We start from the raw sequence: 24,450 nt of genomic DNA, 5'->3' as shown, positions 1-24,450 counted from the left end.
GGGGGGGGGGGTTCAGGGGTTTATATTTCACCAAGGTTTGTGTAGTGAGTAAGAGTTAACTAATACATAACCGCTAACGTTCTTTTTTTCCTAGAAAATTATATCTTGCAATTTTCTAGAACGGATGTGCAAAATCGTAATTTTGGTAAAGTTATTATGGTTTCATCCTTCCTTTGGGGGTGATTTTTTGTATCCATCAACTATACATAACTTAATTTTCCAAAAGTTTGTCTGGTAAACTGGTATTGAAAAACAGTGCACCGATGACCTAATACTGTTCACTATTCAATAGTTGGGTTAAATATATGAGGATATAAGATTTATACCTGAGGGTATATATACATCTATACTCTCCTTCGTTCTAGCAGATGTTACCTCTTACCCCGACATACCTACTACCTAGCATATAAAGGGGGGGGTGGGGTTCTACCTAGCATATAAATGGGGGTGGGGTTCTGTGCTTAATAGAGTTAGAGTTACTAAATGTATTTTAGTCTTAAAAAGTATATAATTTTTCTTCAAAACAATACTTGATAATGAATTTTTAAAAGGCGGGTTTAAATCTTCATCTTTCTCGTGCTGGGTTTTTGAAAGGTAACAAGAAAAGGGTATTGGATTTTAAAAATTGATGTAAAGAATTTTTATATAAACAAATCACGTACAAATACAGTACAAAATTTCATTTGACTTATTCACAAATCTCATTTTTAAACATTGTTTATCAACTAGACTTCTCAAGTTGTAGTGATTGAAAAATTGATTAACCTGATCTTTTTTAAACCACCACTTTTCCTTGCATACCTCACTTCGGTTACCTGGTATCATTCTGTGTTAGCTGCCAACTGTCAAGTTTTCAGTCGGGTTCAACTTGGTTAATACATATTATCTACAGAGATATTTTATATCTGGTGATTATTTATTAGTTGGTGTATCTTTGTAAGGTACAGATTAAAAAATATGATTAAGTTAAGATTAGGCATATTTATTATATAACTATGTGATGCAGAAATTTACTTTCTTCCATATATTCTATTTCTGTCTTTTTTCTGGATACAATATTGCATTAATCCAACTATTTCAGAATTATAAATAATGTAGAACGTTTTCACCTTTATTACCTGCCCAGACGGGCAAACGGGCATGAACTATAGTATACAAACTTCCTTTTTTTGTTTTGTTATTGTGATAGTGCAGTATGGTTTGGTTAAGAAACAATGAGTTAGAGATGGGAAATCTGAACGGTAAAACTGAACATGACGGAGAGGTTGATGGTTTAGTGAAGAACGGAACCAATGAACCCAATGGAACTAAGGATGGGGTATTTAATGAATTCAACGAGGATGACTTGCATGACACAAGTAACGAAAGTATTCATGTTGACGATGAAATCACTATAAATATCCGACCTCCAGGTTCACCTTCCAAACAATTAAAATCAACCTCGTTAAATGAAATTGATGAAGATAATTCACACGCTGACTCCGTCCCAGTTCTGACCGAAGCTAACCCCACTCGAGATTTTAATGCCACAGTGCGCCAAGGAGGCACTGCCAGAGCTTTAACCTTTGAAGAGTTTAATGTTGAAGATAAGACTGATAGAATTACTAGTTCTCCAAAAGACATTCACCTAAAACCAGAAAGGTGGAAGTTTAAAACCAGAAAGAAGAAGAAGAAAGGTGGAAGTAAAAAGAATACTGAGGATATAAAAGTTGATGAAGAAATTATACCAAAAACAGAAGTGCAATCAGTAGATCTAAAATTGACAGGCAAAATATTTAGCATTAAAAACGAGTTTTACATGTTTTATCCCTTGAAATATTAAAAGTTTAAGTTTAATTTATTTTTAATTATTTGCTGGCAATTCTTTTTTTAGAACCATTCAAAAGAAAAAACATTTTCTAAGTGAAAAATTGAGATCAAGATTTGATTTTTTAATTGATGCTAATAATGTTCCTAAACAGAAGTTTGTGAATCAAGTTTACAGCTCACTAGTGGAAACTCAGAAGAAATGGCTCAAAAACTACGCAGAGTTTCGATAAACCTTCCCCGATATACTTCTCCTAGTAAACATGTTCCTGTTTATCTTGATAGCGCTGGTAACTCTGAACAATCCAGCTCAGAGGATGGACTCGCGAACAGGAAAAACCAAATTTAATATTTGTTTATAATTCATGCTTATTTTTCATCAATTTTATTTTCTGTTAATTAACAAACGGTTGGCTATCTTACAAATCCTAATATTCAAACATTGTGCTTCCTCAAATGTGGATTTTTATTAGTGCGATCTCAGTGTGCGCCCTAACATTGTGTTTCCAATCTGCGTTCTCAACGTCTGTTCTTAATGTGAGTTTTAATGTCGGTTCTCATTAGTGAGTTCGAATATGTACTTTTCAGCGACAAATACAAATGTTGAGCAAGTTCCGAATTTCTGTTTATTTATATTTATTTGGTTATAGACCTTCTGTCTGGAGAGAACCACTAGTCGAGTGTGAAGTATGTGGAAGAGAAATGTTGGGAAGGAATATACCCCGTCATATGCTAATACACAAGAAGAGTAGGAAGTTTCAGTGTGTTCAATGCAGTTTTATAACTTTTGATGTTCTTGAGTTGAAGAAACATTATCTCAAGCATCACAATCTGCCAATGCCCTCAGTTTTGAAGCTAATGCAGCAACTGTTAAAACCAGCTACGGCTAAGGTGGGATCTAGAAGAACATCATTGGATTCCGAGACTGGGAGCTCTGGAAGTTGTGAAAGTTCAGATAAATTGATAACTCGGCGTTCATCTATAGCTACAGAAACTATACAGCGATCTTCTATTCAGATCAGACGATCATCCAATCTATCCGATGTTGGAATGATCCGACGATCATCTAATAACTCTGATACGGAAATAGCGAAGGAAAAAGTACCAATTATTAAAAGTGAAAAACCCTATCAAATTGAAAGTTATGATGCTGCATCAGAACTCTCTGAATCATCATGTGAAAGTAATTCTGATATTGTGGATTCCGTGATAAGAGATATTCCGTACCTGAAAGTGCATGAGCGAGTTAAACTAGACAAAGGATATCATCCTTCTCAGATCGGAGAACTTATGAAAGTTTTTGCATTAACTTGGCATCCAAGTGTACCACAGAAGTTAATTCTTGAAGAGAAGCTCGGTGTTCCGTTTACTAAGCTAAGATACTGGTTCGATAATAACCGACGTAGAGTATTAAAACTGCAGGAGAGAAAGAAAAACGAAGTTGTCAAATTGGAGAAGACTCGTCCCCGTTCAGTACCTGATCAGAGATTAGAAAACAAATATTCATCAACGGATCCTGATAAACAAGGTTGTTTGAGCCGTGTAAACCAGCTGACAGCTGAAGGTGAAGCTGTGTGTATTGGTTCTGAATCTGATATTTCCTACTGCAACATGTGTAGGTTTACCTGTCCTAGCAGAGGGAACCTTTATAAGCATCTCAGTCTGCATGGTTTGGAGTATAAGATCTGCTCCTCCAGAACCGAAGGTCCTGGTCCTGGTTGCAGAAAGATTTTTACTCCGGAAACCTTTGATAAGCATAAGTGCAGTAATGATGCCCCAATTCCTATTGGTAATTTCCCATTATTCAGGGAAGGAGTTAAACCTGTTGTTTCAAATCATGTTTCTGACACAGAGAAGGATGAAGAAGATTCAGATTCGGATACGGACCAAGAAGATAATGATGAAAATGACGAGGAAACTGAAGCTGATCTAGTAGATAAGCTCCTCAAGTCCGGGAAGGAGGTTTGCCTAGGGTATGATATACCTGGAGAATTGCATCAATGTAACTTCTGCCCTTATTCCTGTCCTGTCAGAGGCAACCTTTACAAACATATTGGATCTCATGGTTTCCAGGAAATCAAATTCTGTAAAGAAATCCGTGAAAACTCCAAATTATGTGACCCTACACAACGAGGTTGTAGGAAGATATTTCATTTGGATACATACGACCTCCATGTCTGTACTAAGGATGACCCTAAGAGGTTGGGAGATTTCAAAGTCTGTCGAGGTAAAAATCCTAGAATGAGATCACCGCAGAAGTCAGATCTGATGAAGTCTCCTAAACTGAAGAATAAGTCTAAGAAGAAATTCTCTGTTCCTGATGGCTCCCCAGCTAAGTTTTACTGTGATGGATACACACGTCTGTTTCATAGATTGGGTTCCAGGGATAAACATGCGTTTCCCATGAACACGACGTTTCAACGGAACGGTCAGCTTGAGCTTGTTTACCTGACAGCAGGGCAGATGCGGGCAGTTCGAGAGTTCTGTATGGGTAGTGAGAAATATTTCTTGGTAGGGACTTAAAGTGTAATTTTGTTAGGGATATATGAAATATTCATTGTTTTCGAGGTTAATTTATTTAAAATCTGCTCTGATAGGAATTTCTGAAATTTGTCCGGTGGGAGGGTGGGTTGTTTACATTTTTTTCTCGTTAGGGGGGGGGGAGGCTTTGCACCCGTTTGAGCCTGAAACCCTCCTGGTGACCATAGACCCCCCTAACCTCTTAATCTGCTTCAAATAGATATTTTTTTCTATGTTGATGGAAACTGGAAAGAATGCCGAATACTTGTTATTAACAATCAATTTCTAATGATATTACTTACCGACTTTTTTTGGTTTTAACCTTATCAGGCGGAAGCCAGTTCATTTAATTCTTTTTAAGAACACGTTTACTTAATATTTTTAATTGGCATACTTTTGATATCGAGACGTCTACAGGACAATTGACATTGACATAATGCCGATTAATGATCGACACGACAATCTCCACGCCCGTTAACGACCTGTCAAGTTTTGAACTTTGTATTTGTTAAGAAACCTCAGGCAGTTCCTATCTGCTGCGAGTGCCTTGGTACAGAAGTGAGGAATCCTCAAGGAGAACATGAACCTCTTGTTTCCTGCTGGGGGTGTGGACATTCAGTTCACCCCTCCTGTAGAGTTTACAGGTAGAAAACAATAAAAGCTTTATTTTAATTGATAACAGATAAATTTAGTTTTTGAGTTTATTTGGTTCATGAAATGTAAAATACTTTTCATAAAAAAATAGAAATATCATTAAGTTACATCTTTTTTCTGATTATATTTTTTTTTATGTCTCTACAGGGTGACCCCTAAAAGATTAGACTTTAAAAGACGACTGTTCCATTTTTTAATTTAGTTTTATTTATCAAAATCTTGAAAAAAGTCTGATTTGACACTAGTTTCGTTCATTTCAAACATTCAAGTATTGGACATATTAAAATACTTAATTATGGGTAACCCTGTATATTCATTAATGAAATGAATGTCAAGTTTAAACTGTATTTAGACAAGGCGACAACTAATATGCACACTTTCATGTTTTTCCCATATTCATGTTATGATCCTATACAGTGTTATAAAAACAACAATTAACAAATTCTTGTTTCGTTTTGTAGTTATCTAGTTATTATTGTTATTTATAATACATATATTTTATAGTACCGAGTTGGTGAGATATTTCGAGGAGAATGGCTGGACCTGTGATGATTGTAAATCCTGTATAGTTTGTGAACTATCACCTTCAGAAAGCGAGAAGTCAGGTGAGGAGGATTTTTGTTTGGGGGGGGGGGGAAACAAGTTTTTTTGAGACAGAACTTACTCAACTCAAAATTATTTGGTAACTCAAAATTGTTACTGGTTAGCAAACTGGATCAGGGGCCAAAAACCAAATTTAGTCAATCTACTTCTTGCCGTCCAAAAATTGACACCTCAGTATTTTTTAAGGGGTTTTACAGTCAAAAAATGTATTTATTGGGAAAAAAAAGATTTTGAATGAAAAAACTATTGGCCACTAAGTGTACAACTGAGGGGAAAGCCTTAAAGTAATTGGTAAAATAATTTCTTCATCTAATATCAAATTCATTCTCAAAAAGAGAAGGTTTACATTTTCCTGTTAAATATTATGGTCGCTCTTTGTTATTTTATTTCTTTGTTTTTAGATCGTAGACTTGTTTATTGTCTTTAAAGATGCTCCTTCAAATTTTCCTCCTGAATATAAAAATCCACTAAAAAATAGGAAGATATTCGAAAATTTGGAAACAGTAACAAGGGAAATACAAGTTAAGATCTGACAAATGTTTAATGTTTAGAACATCTGATGATATGCGAATATTGTGATCAAGGGGTCCACCACTCTTGCCTACACCCGCTACCTGACAAACGACCCAAGGTAATTATCATTTTTTATATTTTAGCTTGATTTTTGAGCATTAATGGACTGTAAGCGTAATTTCAAGTGACCCTCCATGCAAAGATGTCAATGCCCGATTTACAACCTTAATTTGATCAATTGAAGATAGAGTCGTTTTTCTAGGTTAAAAAAGTGTTTAATTCTAATAATTCTTTTCCTGCAGAAGGATTTGCAGTAGGAATCGGGCATTGCCATCGTTGCATGGAATGTCATTAGTAATTACGGTTACAGTCCCTTTAAAATATTTTTTTCTGTTAACTAAACTACTTTTTAATAAGATTAAAGCAAAAATTAACAGTTTCATAGTTAATACGTTGAGCATTGGCAATAGGCATGTGTATTATAAAACTTTCTAATTAAACTTTTAAACTTTGTAACAACACAGAAAACTTTTGGGATTGTGCATGAACTATTAATTTTCGAAATGTGATTGTATATGAACTATTAATGTAAAGGTTTGGAACTGGGATAGTACAAGATGTAAATGTTGAAATTTGAAAAAGTGATTGTATTTGAACTATTAATGTTGAAATTTGGAATTTTGATTGCATATGAACTATTAATGTTAAGCTTTGGAACTGTTATTGTACAATGTAAATGAACTGTTCTTGTTTAGTTTTTGAACTGTGATTGTACATGAACTATTAGTATTTAGGTTTTGAACTGTGTTTGTACATAAATTATTAAAATTTAGGTTTGGAACTGTGATTGTACATAAACTATTGATATTTAGGTTTGGAACTGTGATTGTACGTAAACTTTTAGTATTTAGGTTTGGAACTTTTATTGTACATAAACTATTGATATTTATATTTTGAACTGTGATTGTACATTAACTATTAGTATTTAGGTTTGGAACTGTGATTGTACATGAACTTTTAGTATTTAAGTTTTGAACTGTGATTGTACATAAACTATTGATATGTAGGTTTTGAACTGTGATTGTACATAAACTATTGATATTAAGGTTTTGAACTGTGATTGTACATAAACTATTGATATTAAGGTTTTGAACTGTGATTGTACATAAACTATTGATATTAAGGTTTTGAACTGTGATTGTACATAAAGGTTTTGAACTGTGATTGTACATAAACTATTGATATTAAGGTTTTGAACTGTGATTGTTCATAAACTATTAAAATTTAGGTTTGGAACTGTGATGATTGTCGGATAGCACGTGGAATGCAGCCAAATGGAAATATTAACAAGGCTAAACTTGAACTCCCTGATGTTGTCAAGAAAACCGCAGCTAAGTAGGACAATTAATTTAGTATTTATATAAATTATAATGCATAATTTTTAGAATCCATATTTCCTTCAGGTGAAATATTCAAAAATATATCATTTTACTGGGGTAATTTTTTAATCATGATTTTTGTAGGCTGACCTAGCCTCGTGTGATAAAAATGCTCCTCAAACAATATAAATATGTAAAAAAAATGTATTAACATCGCAATATAACTAAATACATTGTTATAGGTCCTTTTTTGCAAACCGTTCTATACTGGGATTTGATGAGGACAGTTGTGAGCCTTTACCTCCCCCCCTCTCTCCTCAACAACCTTTACACCACGGTAAGGAGATCATCAATATCTTAACAGAGGACGAGGGTTGCGATAAGCTCAGTGCCCCTGCCTCCCCTGCTAAATGTTTGTTTTCTCCGGAGAAGCCTTCTCATCCCTCCCCGCCCCCTTCCCCGTCCAAACGATCTTCTGCCCCTCCCTCTCCAGACAAGAGAACTCCAGTACATGTATCTCCTAGAAGATCTCCTAGACCTGAAATCCTTCCTGTTTCTGAAATATTTGCTCCTAAAGAATTAACCTCGATGAACGGAGGTGAAGATTATCTTGAACCTGAGAATAAGCTCATTATCCAATCTCCTGAGAAGAACAAGCGGATTGATAAACCTGAGGAAGATTCCGACGATCAACCAAGGAAGAAGAAATCAAAATCTGAATTTAAGTCCAAAGAAAGCCAATGTGAATCTGATTCTGAGGATTTAAATCCCCCAGACGAGAATATGGGCGGAGAAATGAAATCTGCACTTCAGCATATTCCCGACGATATTAGGTATAATCCTCAAAGCTTAGAGAATAAACCTAAAGGTTTAGTTGACGCTTTATCAAACTTCTTCACTCCAGGACTAAAACGGACTTCAAGAACTGCACTAAACTCCCTTCTTAAACCTGAATCCAAAACCTGTGATAAAGATTCTGCTCGATCTGAAGAACCGAAGAAAGTTCGACTCAGTGTTGAAGAGAACGAACACAAGGATGAGGAGAGAAAGGAAGGTGACCATGAGCGTAAACGTCACGCGTCTGCTGGACAACAGCAGGTGAAAAGTCTGTATGACGGACTGAGTCACCTGTACAGCGACTGTGACTCTCGACTGCGAAGTGTACCGATGACAAACTACAATGAGAAAGGTCGGGGAGAGAATTCAGGTCCTATAGATCCAACCAAGGCTGGGAAAAGTCCTGAAAGGATATCTAGTCCTCACAGGATGAGTGATACTGAGCTCAAAGAGTTGGAGAAGACTGGAGTAGAAAAGAAAGGAGGAGGAAAAGAAAAAGGAAACAGTAAGAAAACTTTCGTTATGCACGGTAGATTAGATATTGTTTTCAGGAATGAGATGGTGTATTAAATTTGGTCTACGCTCTGTGACAGGCGTTCAAGACCCATAAATTTAATGAGCTTTCTCCTCCTATCACGCTTAGTTCTGCTCTTTATCAGAGATGTTTCACTACTTTGCACACCTGAACATATTACAGTGCACGTTATTGTACATAACTTAAACATCCGTTTTAACAGCATGCCAATTTAACATTGTAAATTTTAGAGAAATGTGATATTATTTACTTTTTAAGTGGAGGTAGGCGGATATTGAAGTCAGTGTAAAGATTATCCCCCTCCCCTTACATCTAAAGTTGTATATTGGTTGAAATAGGTTTTCTAATGTATTTTAATTAGTTTAATACTGTTATAAAACTTTCTTCTGTCCTGTGTTCTGTGTACAATTATTTAAATATTTATGCACACTAAACTCTGAAGACAAGTATGTAAAGCGGGGTCAATTTTAAGTTTGAATATTTAAGATCAAAGCTGGATTTTAAAATAATCTTAACAGTAACACAGTTAGTAACCCAGGGGGGGGGGGGTTTAAATGGTATTTGGCACTTTTTCAACATTTATTCTAAATGTATATTTTCCCATCTTACCGTTTTCCAACCAAATGAAAGATTTTTGACGTACATTTGGAAATATTTCTACTATTAATGATATCTTGGCTTGGAAACATTCTCTAGCCCAAGCGTTAGAAAACATTCTTCTACTAGACAATTTCTTACAGTGCCAATTTGTAATTTGGGAAGTTGCCACTTGGAGTTTGCTATTTCGCAATTTCAATTTTCAAGAAAATCACTTAGGAATATGTCTTTGGGAACTATCTTAAATAGTTGTTGTTGCTAATACCTTGCTTTCTTATATTTATGCTTCTTTTACTAATTACTTGCTTCATCTTATTTCCTACTTTTTCTTCTTATCGTTTTTATATTTTGTTAAGAACCTATTATGATCTAAATGCTAAACCAGAAATGCAATATAATTTTTTTTTCATTTGACTGCAAGTATATAAAATAATGAACCATGTATTCGAATAAATTTCTTGGAATTATTCATTTTCATTTTATTTTTACTTATTTTGTTAGTTGACTAAAAAAGGATTTTAGGACATTGAAAAATTAAAATGACATGGTTTTTTTAAACAAAATCCTTTTTTGGTGAATCTCTTACAATTACATTGCAATCGATATGACACTAATGGTGTTTGATATATTCCTATTTATTTACTCTGCACAGTTTAACCTTTAATTATCTAGAACGTGAGAAGAAGCGCTTGAATGCTGCACTACCTGCCGGTGTGACGGAGAAGGATGTACAGATATTTGCTACAGCGCAGGATCAGGCCAAGGTCAACATTTTGTCTTGCTAGATATAATTAACTCTATTTTTATCTATATCATATTTATGGGCCCAACCATCTTTCAATTATTTGTTTAAGAAAAGGGAGTGTTTCACAGTTCACTTACACAGAAATAATTGTTCACATGATCGGAGTAAAGTGTAAAATGGGAAAATAGTTAACATGTATCATTTTCATTAGTATTATTACATTTCTTAGATTTAGACCAAATTTTATTCCTAAAATTTTAGGCTTTTCTTGCTGAGGAGAATAAGGGGTTATTGGCTCATGAAGAACCTGCTACTCCAACTCCTAAGGTTCCCAGTACCCCTAAGGCCGTCCATGGGACTCCTAAGGCCGGAACACCTCATAACCGTGCTCCTGTAGTCCCTAGTTCTAGTCCAGGAACTTCGATGCGTTCTCCCCAGATGATACAGTTTGGGAAATACGATATATCGACCTGGTACAGTTCACCATATCCTCAGGTACTTTGTCTACCTAGTTTTTCAAATATTAAACGGCTAGTAATATATTATTAAAAAATTTAACTCTTGCCACAAACATAAAGTTTCTTATCCCTATATCTTTGTAATCTGATGGTGTAAACTTTTGATATTTTTCAAACTTGATTTTTTTTGATCCAACAGAATTCATAGTTTGAAATATTTAAGGTCTATGACATTGGGTTGCAAAGATATAGGGATTAGAAAATCAGTGTTTGTAGTAAAGACTCGATTCCTTTTCAAAAACTTCTAATTTATTTTTCATAAGATTTATTCCTAAACCTACAAACTATTTAGTAAATTTTTTTATTTTTTTAGTAATCTATTAAAAAAAATTACATTATTATTTATAGTTTATTTTCTAATGATGATCTAAAATCTTAATCTGTTTATTTTTCAACGAAGCTTTTGTTTTAATAGTATCCATTTAAAGAAATAAATCAAGGGTTTATAAATTGGATTTTTTCACAATATTATATTTAAATTGTTCTTCTATGAACTTGTTAACAATATCAGGGGAAATCGGGAGAAAAATGAAGAAAATGTTTTTCTCGTATCTTGATTCATTGTTTAAACGTTTGTATGTTTAAAGGAGTATGCTCGGTTACCTAAACTCTTCTTATGTGAGTTCTGCTTAAAGTACATGAAATCTCGACCTATTCTTGACAGACATTTAACTAAATGTCCCTGGAGAAGACCACCGGGTACAGAGATATACAGGTCAGTTAAAATAATCTTTGAAAATGTAAAATATAACATTCGCTCAAGATATCTTTATTTTATTTTTGCAATTTCTGTATTGGTATATGTTTAAACTGGTAATTTCAGAGTTTTTTTTATCATCTCTCCTTACCCACTCACTTCAATAAAAATATTCCTTTAATTAAATGTTTCTTCTTAAAAGTTACTGTTTTTTTTTCCCCAAAAAACTAATGAAACTAATGAAACTAAAATTAATTCAGGAAGGATGAATTATCAGTTTTTGAAGTGGATGGGAACACGAATAAGATCTACTGTCAGAACCTCTGCTTATTGGTTAAACTCTTCCTGGATCATAAAACCTTGTACTACGATGTGGAACCATTTCTCTTCTATGTGCTCACTCAGGTATTATTAGATAACTTTATTTGATAACGGAAACATGTTTATGGTCTTAACTTTATGCCTTTTTCTCAACAAAAATCTTAGTTATTTACAAACAACATTGAATAATTTTTTCACCTGTTTTAGAATTATTTCGCTCTATTAGATCAGTACACGATAACAATTATAGTAAAATTAACAATTTTGTGAATTTACATTTTTTAATTTAGAACGACTCCGCTGGTTGTCATCTGGTTGGGTACTTCAGTAAGGAGAAGCACTGCTTGCAGAAATACAATGTGTCCTGTATCATGACAATGCCGCACTGTCAGAGGAAGGGTTATGGAAGGATGCTCATTGATTTCTCTTACCTCCTCTCTAAACGGGAGAAACAACCGGGGACACCGGAGAAACCGTTGTCAGATTTAGGTAAACAAATTTATGATTATTAATTTGTACATCTTGCATGCATAAAGTACCATCCCCTCGCCTGAAGTAGAATATTTTCTTAAATCAGTATTTTACCAAGATGCATAAAATCATACTCGTGAAATTAATGATTTTTGAGGAACATGGAGTATCCCATTTTTTATCTTGCTTATAATTAACCATCTACAGGTTCATAAGATGTTCAATTTAGGTCGCGTTTCTTATCATTCATACTGGAAATCTGTTATATTAGAACACCTGAAAGGTAAGTCAAACTTGCTTTTATTGATAGAAAATCTGATGTTCTAATGATTGGATATAAATTAACTTTTTTTAATAAAAAAGGAGTTTTATATTTTTATTATGAAATTGCTTTTATTGGAGCACCCATCCAAGGTCGCTGAACTTCCGCCGCCGCCCGATTGTAATCCTGAATCACCGGTTAGAATTTTCATGAACTGGTGGTAGTTACGTAGTTCAGATACCTCACTTCCAATTCATTGAATTTCGTCCCTTTTCCCTGCATAGTAGAAGTATGAAAATTAAATTACTCGGTTCGGATATATTTTTTTCAAATGAGCTTTAGTTAGAACAATTTCACTTCTAAGAATGATTACCTTTTCTTTTCTAGGAATGCGTGGCAGAGTGCACGTGACCCTAAACCAGTTGGTTGCAGATACTGCACTTCATCCGAGAGATATAGCATTAGCATTCATGCTTCTAGGTAAAATATTAATAATATTAATCATACTAAGATCAACTACTTTTTTAATCTTACTAATTGTCAACAAATTATTCTGTTCTTTTTTAGGTTTTATTCGGAAATCTGTTGATAATAAGTTTATCTTGGCTGTTGACTGGAACCGGGTTGACCAGCATGCTGCAGCTGTAGCTGCAAACACAACCCGGATACAGTTGGATCCGGATGCATTGATGTGGAGTCCTACTCCTCCTCCGGGCATTCTTTTCGACAGTCCTATGAAATCTGAAGGAAGTGAAGCAGACTCAGACGTAGACAGTGATCGGGAGGAACACAAGAACGAAATATCGGCTTTGGGAAACTCTAAAGGGTTGGTTGGCGGGGCGTCGGTAACATCTAAACATAGACGCAAAAAATTAAGTCGGGCAAATAAGTCCAGCTGTCACAGGGAAGTCAAGCGCGAAAGCGATGGTGGATCTGCTGATGGCGAACAGTCTGATGACTCAGACGTGGACAGTCCGACAATCGGCGATGCAAAATATCTTAAGTCGTCGGCAAAAGTTTCCCAAAATCGTTCAAGAAGTTCTTTCTTGAAATCACCAAAAATGTCTGATCAAAGGAAAGCAAGGAGAAAGTCTCGTAAAATAGAATCAAGTGAAGACAGTGACAAGTCCATGGATGACTCGGAACCTTTTCATCGAGGTGGCCGAAAAGCTGCAAAGAATGCTTCTTCAGCAATTTCTAAAACTATATCAAAACAACAGAAGCGCAGTGATTGTGATGAAACATCAAAATCTGATTCAGAATCCGAGAATGAGAGAAATATTTTGAAACATCAAAGAAAGAAAGAATCTACCAAGCACACGTCAATTAGAGATCGAGATCTAAAGGATAAATCCAAGTTTAAACGGAACATCTTGTTGGAGTCAGATGAGAGCCAGGACGAGAACAAACCTCCTGAGAAATCTGTTCAGTCAAGTAAGAAAAAAGAAGAAAGATTGCGAGCTGAGGTTAAAAAGATATCAGTTTCAAACCCTGTGATAAGTGAAGATAATTCCGACCACATGCCTGAGCTCGAACCTCAAGTCCAGGTCACTATTCCAAAATCTAAGGAGAAACCCATTTATCCATCTGAGAAAAAAGATAAGAAATCGGAAAAAATCAAACAGAAGTCGCTGAAGGACTATATGAAAAAAGACAGGACAGAGCATAGGAAATCTGAGTCCTTGAAGAAAGAATCCAAAACTGGGGAAAAATCCGTAATTGATAAAGGTCAGAGACATGCTATTGAAAAGAATTTTGGCATTAATCAAGGATATTTAACAGCTTTCGAGTCTTTCATACAACTTGACAATACGACAGAAGAAAGCATGCCCGAAAAGATCATCTCACCAGTAAAACAAAATGACAAATTAGACAAACTAATGCAAATTATGGATAAGAAAAGCCCTGAACAGAAGTCAAAAAACTTGTTATGTGGAAGAGGAACCGGCAAGACAGAATCAAATAATGTATTATTAACACCATCTTCACTACATCCTAAGAACGCTCTCAAGGCAGAAAAAAGAAAAGAAATCGAGCGGGAGCGGTTAGAGAAACAAAAACATAAAAAAGGCTTATTTGATTCTCATTTGGATACTAAGACTGGCAATAGAAAAGATCGGGAACGAGAGTTGAATAAAGAAAAGGAAAGAATCGAAGAAAAAGAGAAGACTAACGATAGGTTAGAGAAAGAAAAGCTGAGGATAGAAACTGAAAGGATAGAGGCTGAAAAGCTCAAAGAACTGGAGGACATCAAAAGAAAGGAAAGGTTAGAACGGAAAAAACTAGAAAGAGAAGAAAGGAAGCGTCAAGAAAAGGAAATGAAAGAGAAATTAGAAAAGGAAAAAGAAAAGTTAAAAGAGAATGAGCTCATGATGATGGAAAAGCGGAAGAAGATTCAAGAAAATCGCTTAGCAGAACAAAGTCGACAGGAGAAACTTTCCATAGCCTTGCCTTCAACTACTCCTGAACATTCCAAGCTTTCAGATGGCTCTCCTCCATCTAAACCAGTCGAAACGCCTTGTTCTGACGACTCGAAACCTAGGCTTAGTGACGCTGAGACAGATGTTAAAACTCCTAAAAAGTTAAAACGCTGGCTTCCTGAGAATGAGAGTCCTGATCCTAAGAAGAATTTTATTAAAAAGCATCAGGAGCAGCTTGAGGAACAAGCCCGTCTCTCCTCTCAGGAGGTCTCATCCAACAGGGAAGGTTCCAAGGATTCTGCAAAGATGAGGAATATTGGGCCCAATATTGAGGAGAAGCATGATTCTATGTGGGAGAATCTTGGTTATAATTCTGGAGATGATGTTGTTAAGTTTAGTGATGAACAGCTCAATAAAAATCCTCCCCTAAAACCTGAACTGAAAGCTGAGGAGGAGGAAACTGTTGACAGACCTGAACCTAAACCTCAAACTGCCGAGGTTGCTCCCATTGAAACAACTGTTGAAGTTGAGGTTGCCAAAGCTCCAGAAGAACTTAATGTACCTGAACCATTAGTTGAACCCACTTCCTGTATGGAGCAGGAGAAATTACAACAACAGCAACTTCAGCAACAGTCTTCTAGCCAACAGGAACCACAGCAATGTAATCAACAGCAAGCACAACAACAATTGCCACAGGTTCCAATTGAGCAGTGTGCTGTTCTTCAGGAGCAGCAGAGAAAATTGGAGCAACAGCAACTTCAACCTCCTGTTCAAATGGAGCATCAACATATTGAACATCAAACAATGGAGCAGCAGCAGCTAGAGCACCATATTGATGCTACCCAACAGCACATGGAGCACAACCACCTTGAGCAACAGCAACAACAACAGCAGCAGCATGAAGCTACTCAGCAACAGTATATGGGAGATATGAGCGGGGGTTACTATCCAACTGGAGATACAGGGGAAGCGGGAAATCAATTCTATGGAACTAATGATAAGACAGAGCAAGGACAAACAATGGGAGTTTATACTCCAGACTCGAGTACAAACTCTGTACATTCTATGCATGGGTTTCCAGGGCATGCTGGAGATGGTGGCGAGTTCCATGGAGGAACTGGAGATACATCAACAGAATACCATCCTGCTACTGATACTAACCCGGAGTATCAACACTCTGCTGCAGATACATCTGCAGAATACTCGCATGCTGAACCCTCAGAATCTGTTCATAACTCAACTGTGATGGAAAGTCCGAACAGTATTGGTAGTGTAGAGATACCTCAGGTTTATGACAGCATGTCTGGGCATCATAGGTTACCAGCCAACTCACCCCAGCAACAGCTCTCAGCAATGCATAGTAGTATGACAAAGCTAAGTCCACATCATCAACAAGGAATCACGGCTCAATCCCCTCATCCACTTCCCATACAGTCTCCTCATCCTCAACCCTCACCTCACAACCAACAATCCTCGCCTCATCCTCAGATAATACCTCAGAACACATATACTAGTATCCCCCATCAGTCCCCTACACCTCAACCTACATATCCAACCAGTAGATCTTCTCAATCGTCTAAATCTCCCCGTCAGCACAACAGACAAGCAGCAGCACATTTATCCGCTCAACAACAAGCTGCTCATCAAGCATTCACAGCCCAATATATCCAGCAGTATGGAGCAGCGATGAAGCAGCATTCTGCCAACCAAATGTATCGACATGATCCTGCAGCATTTACAATGTTTTCTGGAACCATGTTCCCAGCAACTACAGGTGTAGGACACACTCCACCTTCTTTACCTTCACATCATGCTTCTAGATCTGCTCATCACATGGATCCACATGTTCAACAGGTGGCTTCAGCTCAGGTATATATTCTGTTTTAACAAACATTTAATATATTTTCCTAGTATTGACAAATCTGAAGTTACTTAATATTTTAGATTTTAATCTATGAAGAAAATAACTTGTCATAAGATGTGCGTTTCTCTCTTTATCTTATTTTTTTTGTTATACTCCTTATTATGGAAAAGTTAATATCTTGGCTGATGATTTTTAAGATAAAGTTTTGAAAAATGTATTTCAATAATTATTCGAAATTTAAGTTTGATTTTTAAATTTTGTTACTTATTTACTTCTAATATTTAGGCGGGATTTTATCCAAATCAGCAACATCCCAGCGGGCATCCTTCAAGTCTAGTCTCTCTTCAGCAGTTAACACAGCGTCTAGATTTCCTTCCTCCTGTTCCACAACACACCACTCCTCCTAAATCTCCACCAAGACAAGCCAAAACTACAAAATCCTCCCGAACAGCATCTTCTGGAAGTGTACCCGCTGTTCCACCCACTCATCATGGTTTAGCACTACCTGGATACGGGTATCCTACTCATGGTAGCGGAGTGTCCTCTCAGCGGGGGACAGTACAGTCACGTTCACCCAATGTTACAATTAATCCAAGTCTCATGCAGTACAACGCCATGCAGTACAATGCATACAATGCTGCTATGCTCAATCCTGCGCTGGTAAGTCATCTTTTATATTTTTAATTGTAACGTAAGAATACAATTAATAATTATTTGTGGCGTTAAATAAAAAAGGATAATCATTTTCAGCTGTTTATCAGAGTTTTTTAATACTTGTGATTTTTCTAGGTTAACCAGATGTATCCTGGCCACTATGATCCTCAGCGGGGAGCCAGCTCCCAGATGTATGGATACGGTCCTCCTTACAACATTTATCATCGTTGATATAATTCTCTCCTCTAGTTGGCTGTGTTCATCATACATATTAAGATGGATTAGTGTGATCTCGACATTTAGGACTTGTCTTTCAAGAATATAATTGATGTGCGAGCATAGATTACACAGATAGGACAAGTCGTAGTTCTACCCGGAGAACTTAGTACGGTTTACGTTTCAACCTTTCAATAATTATCAACATACAAACTATTTGTGTAATCTGTGTGTATGTGAGCCTCAGCACAGCTCTGGATTCAATCAGCCTCAACCGTATTTACTGTTGTTTTTCAATAATTATTTTAAATATGTATTGGAAGTTTAATAAAATATCAATTGTAATTTTGTTGTTGCTGTCGTCTACTGTGTTATAATAGTACACTGTGGACAATGATAAATAAATGAAATTTAATGAAAGAACTTTAAATTATCAGGGGCGGCAGGACCTTGGCAACCCCCTGACAGACAGAATAACTTCTCAATTGTTCAACAGTAAAAAACTAATGTTCGGTTTTGCAAATTATTTCAATGATCACCATATCTAATGTAGAAACCTAACCATAAAAGTGAATTTTTTTACTTGACCATAGGATTATAAGTATTTTTATACGAATAATAGTACTTCTCGATTTGTTGCAATTGTCATTCACAAACACAAAAAAATATTGCGTTAATTGAACATCATACCATTTTTCGTAAAAATTACTTAAAACCACAAATAATCATAATTCCTGCAGTGTGAAAATAAAATATTTCTGGCGGGCAAAATAAAATTTTAGTCTAATAAAGCTCGATTTGTGTTTATTTGCACTGTCTCTGATAAGCTGACTTTAGTTGCAAACGTACAGGGTGTCCCACGAAACATGACAGTTGGTGAGTTGATTTGAGTGTCTTCTTCCATATACTGATTTACATATTAAAGACTTTTTCTAGTTTAAAAAAAACAATCTACTCGAATATATTTTTCTTAGAAATCAATTTTATAACATATATTATGGATGCAATACAATATTTATTATTAATTCTATTTGGTAGCAAACAATTTGACATATTATGGGAAGAAGACATTTTAAACTATTCACCAACTGGAAAGTTTCGTGGGACGGACACCCTGAACGTCAGTTCAATTGGACAATTAGTGCAAACGATAAAGCATCTTTTTCTTTTTCTTATATATATTTTAATTTGAAATAAAATTTACGTGTACGGCATTTAAAACATTTGAACTATGTAAACTGTTAATATATAAACCCAGGTTCCCTAGAGACCCTAGATGCTGGAAGAATCGGTAATGTTGATCCGCTCTACTGCCCATCCGCTATACTGCCCATCCGACCTACTGCAACATCTGACCTACGACAGCTGTAGGTCGGATGGGCGTATCTTCTTGCCCATCCGACCTATCAGCAGCTTTTGTCTTATGCCTATAGCGCGCAGTAGGGTATGAAATAATTAATTGTAGCGTCGGCAGCCACTCAATTTTGTAGATCAGATGGGCACTTTTTGTAGGGCGGATGGGCATTTTTCGTAGGTCGGATGGGCACTTTTTGTGGGTCATATAGGCATTTTCGTAGGTCGGATGGGCATTTTTCGTAGGTCGGATGGGCACTTTTTGTAGGTCGGATGGGCATTTTTCGTTGGTCGGATTGGCATTTTTCGTATAGGTCGGATGGCCATTTTTCGTAGGTCGGATGGGCATTTTTCGTAGGTCGGATGGGCATTTTCGTAGGTCGGATGGGCATTTTTCGTAGGTCGGATGGGCATTTTCGTAGGTCGGATGGGCATTTTTCGTAGGTCAGATGGGCAATTTTTGTATTGGTCGGATGGGCATTTTTCGTAGGTCAGATGGGCACTTTTTGTAGGTCGGATGGGCATTTTTCGTAGGTCGGATGGGCATATTTCGTAGGTTGGACGGGCAGACCTTTGATTTTAACAATTTTTCATGAAATTAGTGTATATTTAAGGTTAGGTTAGGTTAAGCTCATTTCTGGGCCGAGCGCTGCGGCTAGGACTGGGCTAGCTGGGGCCGAGCGCTGCGGCTATGAAAGACCTTCAATTCACAATTTTTAATAAAATTAGTGTTTATTTCGGGTTAGGTTAGGTTAAGCTCATTTCTGGGCCGAGCGCTGCGGCTAGGACAGGCTAGGGGGCCGAGCGCTACGGCCACATGTCTCATGGGCCAACCTACAAAAAATGCCCATCCGACCTACGAAAAGTGCCCATCAGACCTACGAAAAATGCCCATCCGACCTACGAAAAATGCCCATCCGACCTACGAAAAATGCCCATCCGACCTACAAAAAAGGCCCATCGAAGACCTATATAACGCGTGTCCAAGCGACAGCTTAAAGTATAAGGTCGGATGCACCAATATGCTGTTTTTAACGTGCCCATCCGACCTACAGTGCATCGGACCTACCACAGCTGTTAAAACCACGTGGTTGTAGGTCGGATGGCCAGTAGAGGGGATGGGCGTAGGTCCAAAAATACACCATCGGAAGAATCAGTCATTATAACATTCAAAATTAAACATTGACAGAATTAAATGTCGTCTTACTTAGGATTATTTATTAATAAATCGAACGAAGACGAATTTTAAAAATATTTTGCGGGATTTTCGACCAATATCGCTTATTTATTTTGGTTTTAACCAAGCCGAGCCGTAAAGTGATGAGAGGGGCGGGGTTTTAGTTAAGATGAACTAGTTTAATCGGCGAAAGTTCCTTGAAGGTGAAATTTTTAATGAAAATTTCGATTATATCATCTTGCGTAATGCAGCTTTCTAGAAATTGATTGGTTGTGAATGAGTGGGTCCAAACTCGAATTATGAGTCATCATCCGATCCACAATGTTTATATTTCAGAAACACTTGTTCAAAATGCCTGTACGGGACCGGTTAGTGGAGATGCAGAAAGCATCTAAATATTGTAAAGATATTGAAAAGGGAGAAGAGGAAACGGAAATGAAACCACTCAATAACAAACCTTCGGCTTTTGAAGATTTTCTTGAGATAGCAGAAACTTTAGGCAACAATAATGAGAAAAATTTGATAAATATTATGATCAATGCCTTAAACTTGCTTACACTTTCAATAGATAATAGACCATAATTTAATAATATTGAATTTGCGCCCTTCCGTATTCGTTTTTTTATTATTTATTATTTAATGGTTAGGTTAGGTTAAGACAAATTGTGGGCCGAGCGCTGCGGCTAGGACAGGTTAGGGGGACCGAATGCTGCGGCTAGGAGAGGCTAGGGACCGAGCGCCACGGCTAGGACAGGCTAGGGTAAATATTATATGTTTCTAACACTACTAGTTTAGTTCGCAGTGCTAGAAAGGTTTTGGGACAGAAGTTTCTTTTTTTCTCGCGATTTTTTCGATTATATTTTGTCCGGAGCCTTTACGGTCAAATTTTGACATGTGGCTCACTGGCCGGCTACGGCGCGCGCGCTCCACGGGGGTTGGGGCGGTCTTAAAATCGATTAATAGTACGGACTCTTGTCACATATTAATTAAAAATGCTTTCTTAAAACATGATTCTATTTTTGTTGTGTTCAGCCACCAACGTGGGTATAGTAGAAAAGAATGTTGGAGAAATGAAACTTCTACAAAAAATGGTTTTCAGTACTCCTTCTAGATCTGAGAGAGAGAAACTTCAAGCTAAATTAAACGATCTTATTGACATTAATAAATCACTAGGACGTAAAGTGCAGAAAACAGTGAAGGAAGAACAACAAAAAATCAATAAACTTGAATCTAAGAGCAGTGGATTAAGCTCTAAAGATTGGTCCGAACTTAATATTCGCAAAATCCAGATTTCCACACACTCAAAACGATTTCTTGAAATCTGGACGGAGTACAACAATATTCAAGTGTGGTACAGGTAAAATATTGATACAGTTTTCCCCTTTTGTTTTTTTAGCGCAGTCGAAGTTTCCTGGTTTCCTGTTTTTTATGTATTTTATTTTGCGGCTTTTCCTGGATCGGTGTTTCTGGGTCAGTGTCCTATCACAGTTTCCTGACTCAATACAAGTCTTCTATAACATTGTTCTTGTCCCACAGAAGTTATATCGACTTTAACATTCCAGTGATATATTTCTACGTTTTAATTTCAGTAAGGTTTGTTAATTCCGGGATCAAGATCTAGGTAGCTGAATAGATTGTGGATAATTTGCAATATATAGAATACTAGAAGAAGAGCCCGGCGTTTCCCATGGAATTTAAAAAGATCAAATTTTGACGAAGAAATTTCGATTTTCTTTAGCCTATGTTGCCTCCACTCGAGGGCTACCTCAAAAAATGTCAGCCCATTATGTCCAGACGTTTGGCCAGCTTTAGCTAACATTTATATATACAAACAAATAAATATATATATGAGCGAAGAGCTTTTTTAAATAGATATAAAGATAATCTGTCTATTCAGGGATTAAACTAAAGAGAATCTAGTAAAGAATATAAAGTGTATTTATTTATTCAGGGATAAAACTAAAGAGAATCTAGTAAAGAATATAAAAATAACTGGAACCAATCTGACCAATGAAGAGATCGAAGAGAAAATAGATTCAGGGGACTTGGCAGCCTTCTCTAGTATACTCCAGGTAGAAATAACCCTGCTGGGACAATATAAATTTTTTTTCTTTAAAAATAAACAATCACAAATGGAGGTAGATATTTCAATTTTTTCAAAACATGTCGATGTGGGTGTCTAAAGTTTAACCTCAAACCACTGAATATTGCCCAGTTGCTGGTTTTTGAAATTGTGAAAATTGGTTGATCAAGGGCAAAAAAGCTATTATTTTTTGAAGATTCCGGCAAATTTCCGCTACAAAGTCTTTTTTTTGCCTTGAACTCATTCAATTTTTAACTGATTTTTATGATTCTAACAATTTTGAATTCGTTGTTTCAAGACAAATTTGATACCCATATCGACATATTTTGAAAAAAAAAATATTTTTGCTTGCACTAATTATACAAAAACTGTTGCGCTGCATTAATCTATAAGTAAGAAAAAAAAATAGCTTTTTTTGCTTTTTTATAATAGAGACTTCTTAGACACGTGCTGAAAGCTAGGATCTGAACATTTTTATCAACTAGTGCCAAATTGTCCCATTAGTAGAAAATTGTTTGCTATGATTTTAGGACCTAAATAAATACTGGGAAAACTAGTTCCAAAACTAACACTTGGCCCATTTTTTACTCTTGAGTGTTAGAAATGGGCAAAATCTGCAAAGCTATCTTTTTTAAGCGTATATATCTTAAAATCCAAGCCGAGTTGAACAAAAATACACCATACATTTATTTAAAATGGCATGTCAACTTTAATCTAATAATAAGGTATGAGAATTAGTTTTTGATAATATTGGTTTTCATTTTCGAACATAACCCTATTTTGAATCAATTACCGCATTTCAGCTCAGAGCTGAAAACTTAAGATTGTGATATCCTTAATCCCGATTGGTTAATTAATCTTGAGATTAATAATATAAGGAGAACAAGCATTATTTAATCTTGAGATTTAGAAAGAGTGGATCAAGCATTAATCCCGATATCTTCCATTCAAAAGTTCCCAGCTCATGTCGCGTTTTTGGAACATTTACGGGTTTGAGACAATTACTCGAATTTCAATGCACAATGTCAATTTTCAAGCATTTACGCACTTACGTACCAAAACAAGATTTTTTGATAAGGTAAAATATAAACAAAATAGAAACAAAAAAATACTGTTCTTTTATATTTTTATAGCATCGAGAAATGAATATTTTAATAGTATTTTGTTCTTTCGATATAGATTTAACTTGAAATCCGGGAAATTGTTTATTTAGAATTCGAGAAATTAAATCAACTATATTCTCTTATTTATCAAATTTAATAGGAAAATTATGATTTTAAAAGTAATTTAGCAGTTACTTCAGTCTTCATAAGATATAATTTTTACTTTCAGTTATTTATTTTATAAGTTTTGAAAGTTAGTTTTGTTCTGAATTGAGGATTATACTCAAAAACGAGAAAGTGGGTTTTGTCTCGAAAACGCGACAATGATTCAAATTTAGGATATATTCGAAAATGGAAAACCTGACATTGTCTTGAAAACGATTAAGGGTTTTAATATAAAAAGAACTCCTTTTATAATTTTGATTCCAGAAAATAGTTTAAAATTGAGAATTGTTGTCCTCGTCATGCTTAATATAAAATGTTGGTTATAGTTTTCATTATCGACTTTTACTCTGGATTTGGATGCACATTTCTAACTTCTAACACTCAGTGTTAGAAAAAGGCCAAGTGTTAGTTTTGGAACTAATGTCCCCTGAAGTATTAAAAAAAGTAAATTATGTCCACAAAAAAATAGTTACATGGTTCTGAAATTGTATAGAGGAGGGGGGAGGGGGGTTAAATTGTATAGAAGAGGGGGGAGGGGGTTAAATTTTGTCATTAAATTTAAATTTCAGAAAGTGGAATGACTTCATGAAATATCAAAGCAATGGGTAGAAATTCTTAATAGGAAATATTTAATTTTACATATACAGTATACAGTTTAAACTTTACTTTAGGAGACAGCTAAAGCGAAAGATGACCTAGTTGCTATAGAGAATAGGCATGCAGAGATGCTAAAATTAGGTAAGTTTATGTTGTTTTTAATATATTGTGTACAATTACATACAGGGGTGTATATTCTCAAGAAAAATGAAAAATGAAACTAGTAAGCTATATACATATATATATATATATATAAATATCTATGTAATAAATACCGTAGCAAATATACCCATATAAGTCATGTGATACATTGTCCGTAAATATAAATGTGCTTGTAAATAATTACGCAGAACTTATACT

At 35.7% G+C, this 24,450-nt stretch overlaps 2 protein-coding genes across 4 annotated transcripts in view; both read left to right on the top strand.

The window, feature by feature from the left end:
* The first annotated feature begins 1,076 nt into the window (after positions 1 to 1,076).
* Positions 1,077 to 18,032, top strand: LOC111696814 (histone acetyltransferase KAT6A). 3 transcript variants are annotated; one of them, XM_023466557.1, is made up of 18 exons: positions 1,077 to 1,766; positions 1,965 to 2,139; positions 2,457 to 4,317; positions 4,840 to 4,970; positions 5,485 to 5,585; positions 6,135 to 6,214; positions 7,385 to 7,491; positions 7,718 to 8,817; positions 10,117 to 10,208; positions 10,451 to 10,684; positions 11,295 to 11,422; positions 11,665 to 11,809; positions 12,016 to 12,214; positions 12,426 to 12,479; positions 12,846 to 12,938; positions 13,026 to 16,747; positions 17,028 to 17,402; positions 17,532 to 18,032. In XM_023466557.1, the coding sequence occupies exons 1-18, from the start codon at positions 1,196 to 1,198 to the stop codon at positions 17,625 to 17,627; spliced, it is 9,264 nt and encodes a 3,087-aa protein (XP_023322325.1). In that variant the 5' UTR covers positions 1,077 to 1,195; the 3' UTR covers positions 17,628 to 18,032. The 3 variants fall into 3 exon arrangements, with proteins under 3 accessions (XP_023322325.1, XP_023322324.1, XP_023322326.1); XM_023466556.1 differs by having other exon boundaries at positions 1,962 to 2,139; XM_023466558.1 differs by having other exon boundaries at positions 1,078 to 1,766; positions 1,962 to 2,139; positions 7,718 to 7,812.
* Positions 18,033 to 20,446: 2,414 nt separating this feature from the next.
* The window catches only part of LOC111696824 (syntaxin-1A), a gene marked incomplete in the record, with an annotated part of 4,940 nt that continues 936 nt past the window's right edge, over positions 20,447 to 24,450 (top strand). The window contains 4 exon segments of the mRNA XM_023466570.1: positions 20,447 to 20,641; positions 21,175 to 21,499; positions 22,094 to 22,214; positions 24,165 to 24,231. Coding sequence (XP_023322338.1) covers positions 20,464 to 20,641; positions 21,175 to 21,499; positions 22,094 to 22,214; positions 24,165 to 24,231 — 691 coding nt within the window.

Source organism: Eurytemora carolleeae, unplaced genomic scaffold, assembly GCF_000591075.1.
Source record: "Eurytemora carolleeae unplaced genomic scaffold, Eaff_2.0 scaffold108, whole genome shotgun sequence".
In the NCBI taxonomy this organism is placed as follows: Eukaryota; Metazoa; Arthropoda; class Copepoda; order Calanoida; family Temoridae; genus Eurytemora; species Eurytemora carolleeae.
Note: the sequence above shows the minus strand (reverse complement) of the source record. Positions and strands in the feature narration are given on the sequence as shown.

What these genes read in the sequence shown, in the direction of transcription:
- LOC111696814 (XM_023466556.1), top strand. Translation starts at nt 1,196, where the DNA reads ATGGTTTGGTTAAGAAACAATGAGTTAGAGATGGGAAATCTGAACGGT. An exon ending in TTCAGAAAGCGAGAAGTCAG is followed by an intron (nt 5,586 to 6,134) that starts GTGAGGAGGATT and finishes TTTAATGTTTAG; the next exon opens with AACATCTGATGATATGCGAA. An exon ending in AACAGGTGGCTTCAGCTCAG is followed by an intron (nt 16,748 to 17,027) that starts GTATATATTCTG and finishes TCTAATATTTAG; the next exon opens with GCGGGATTTTATCCAAATCA.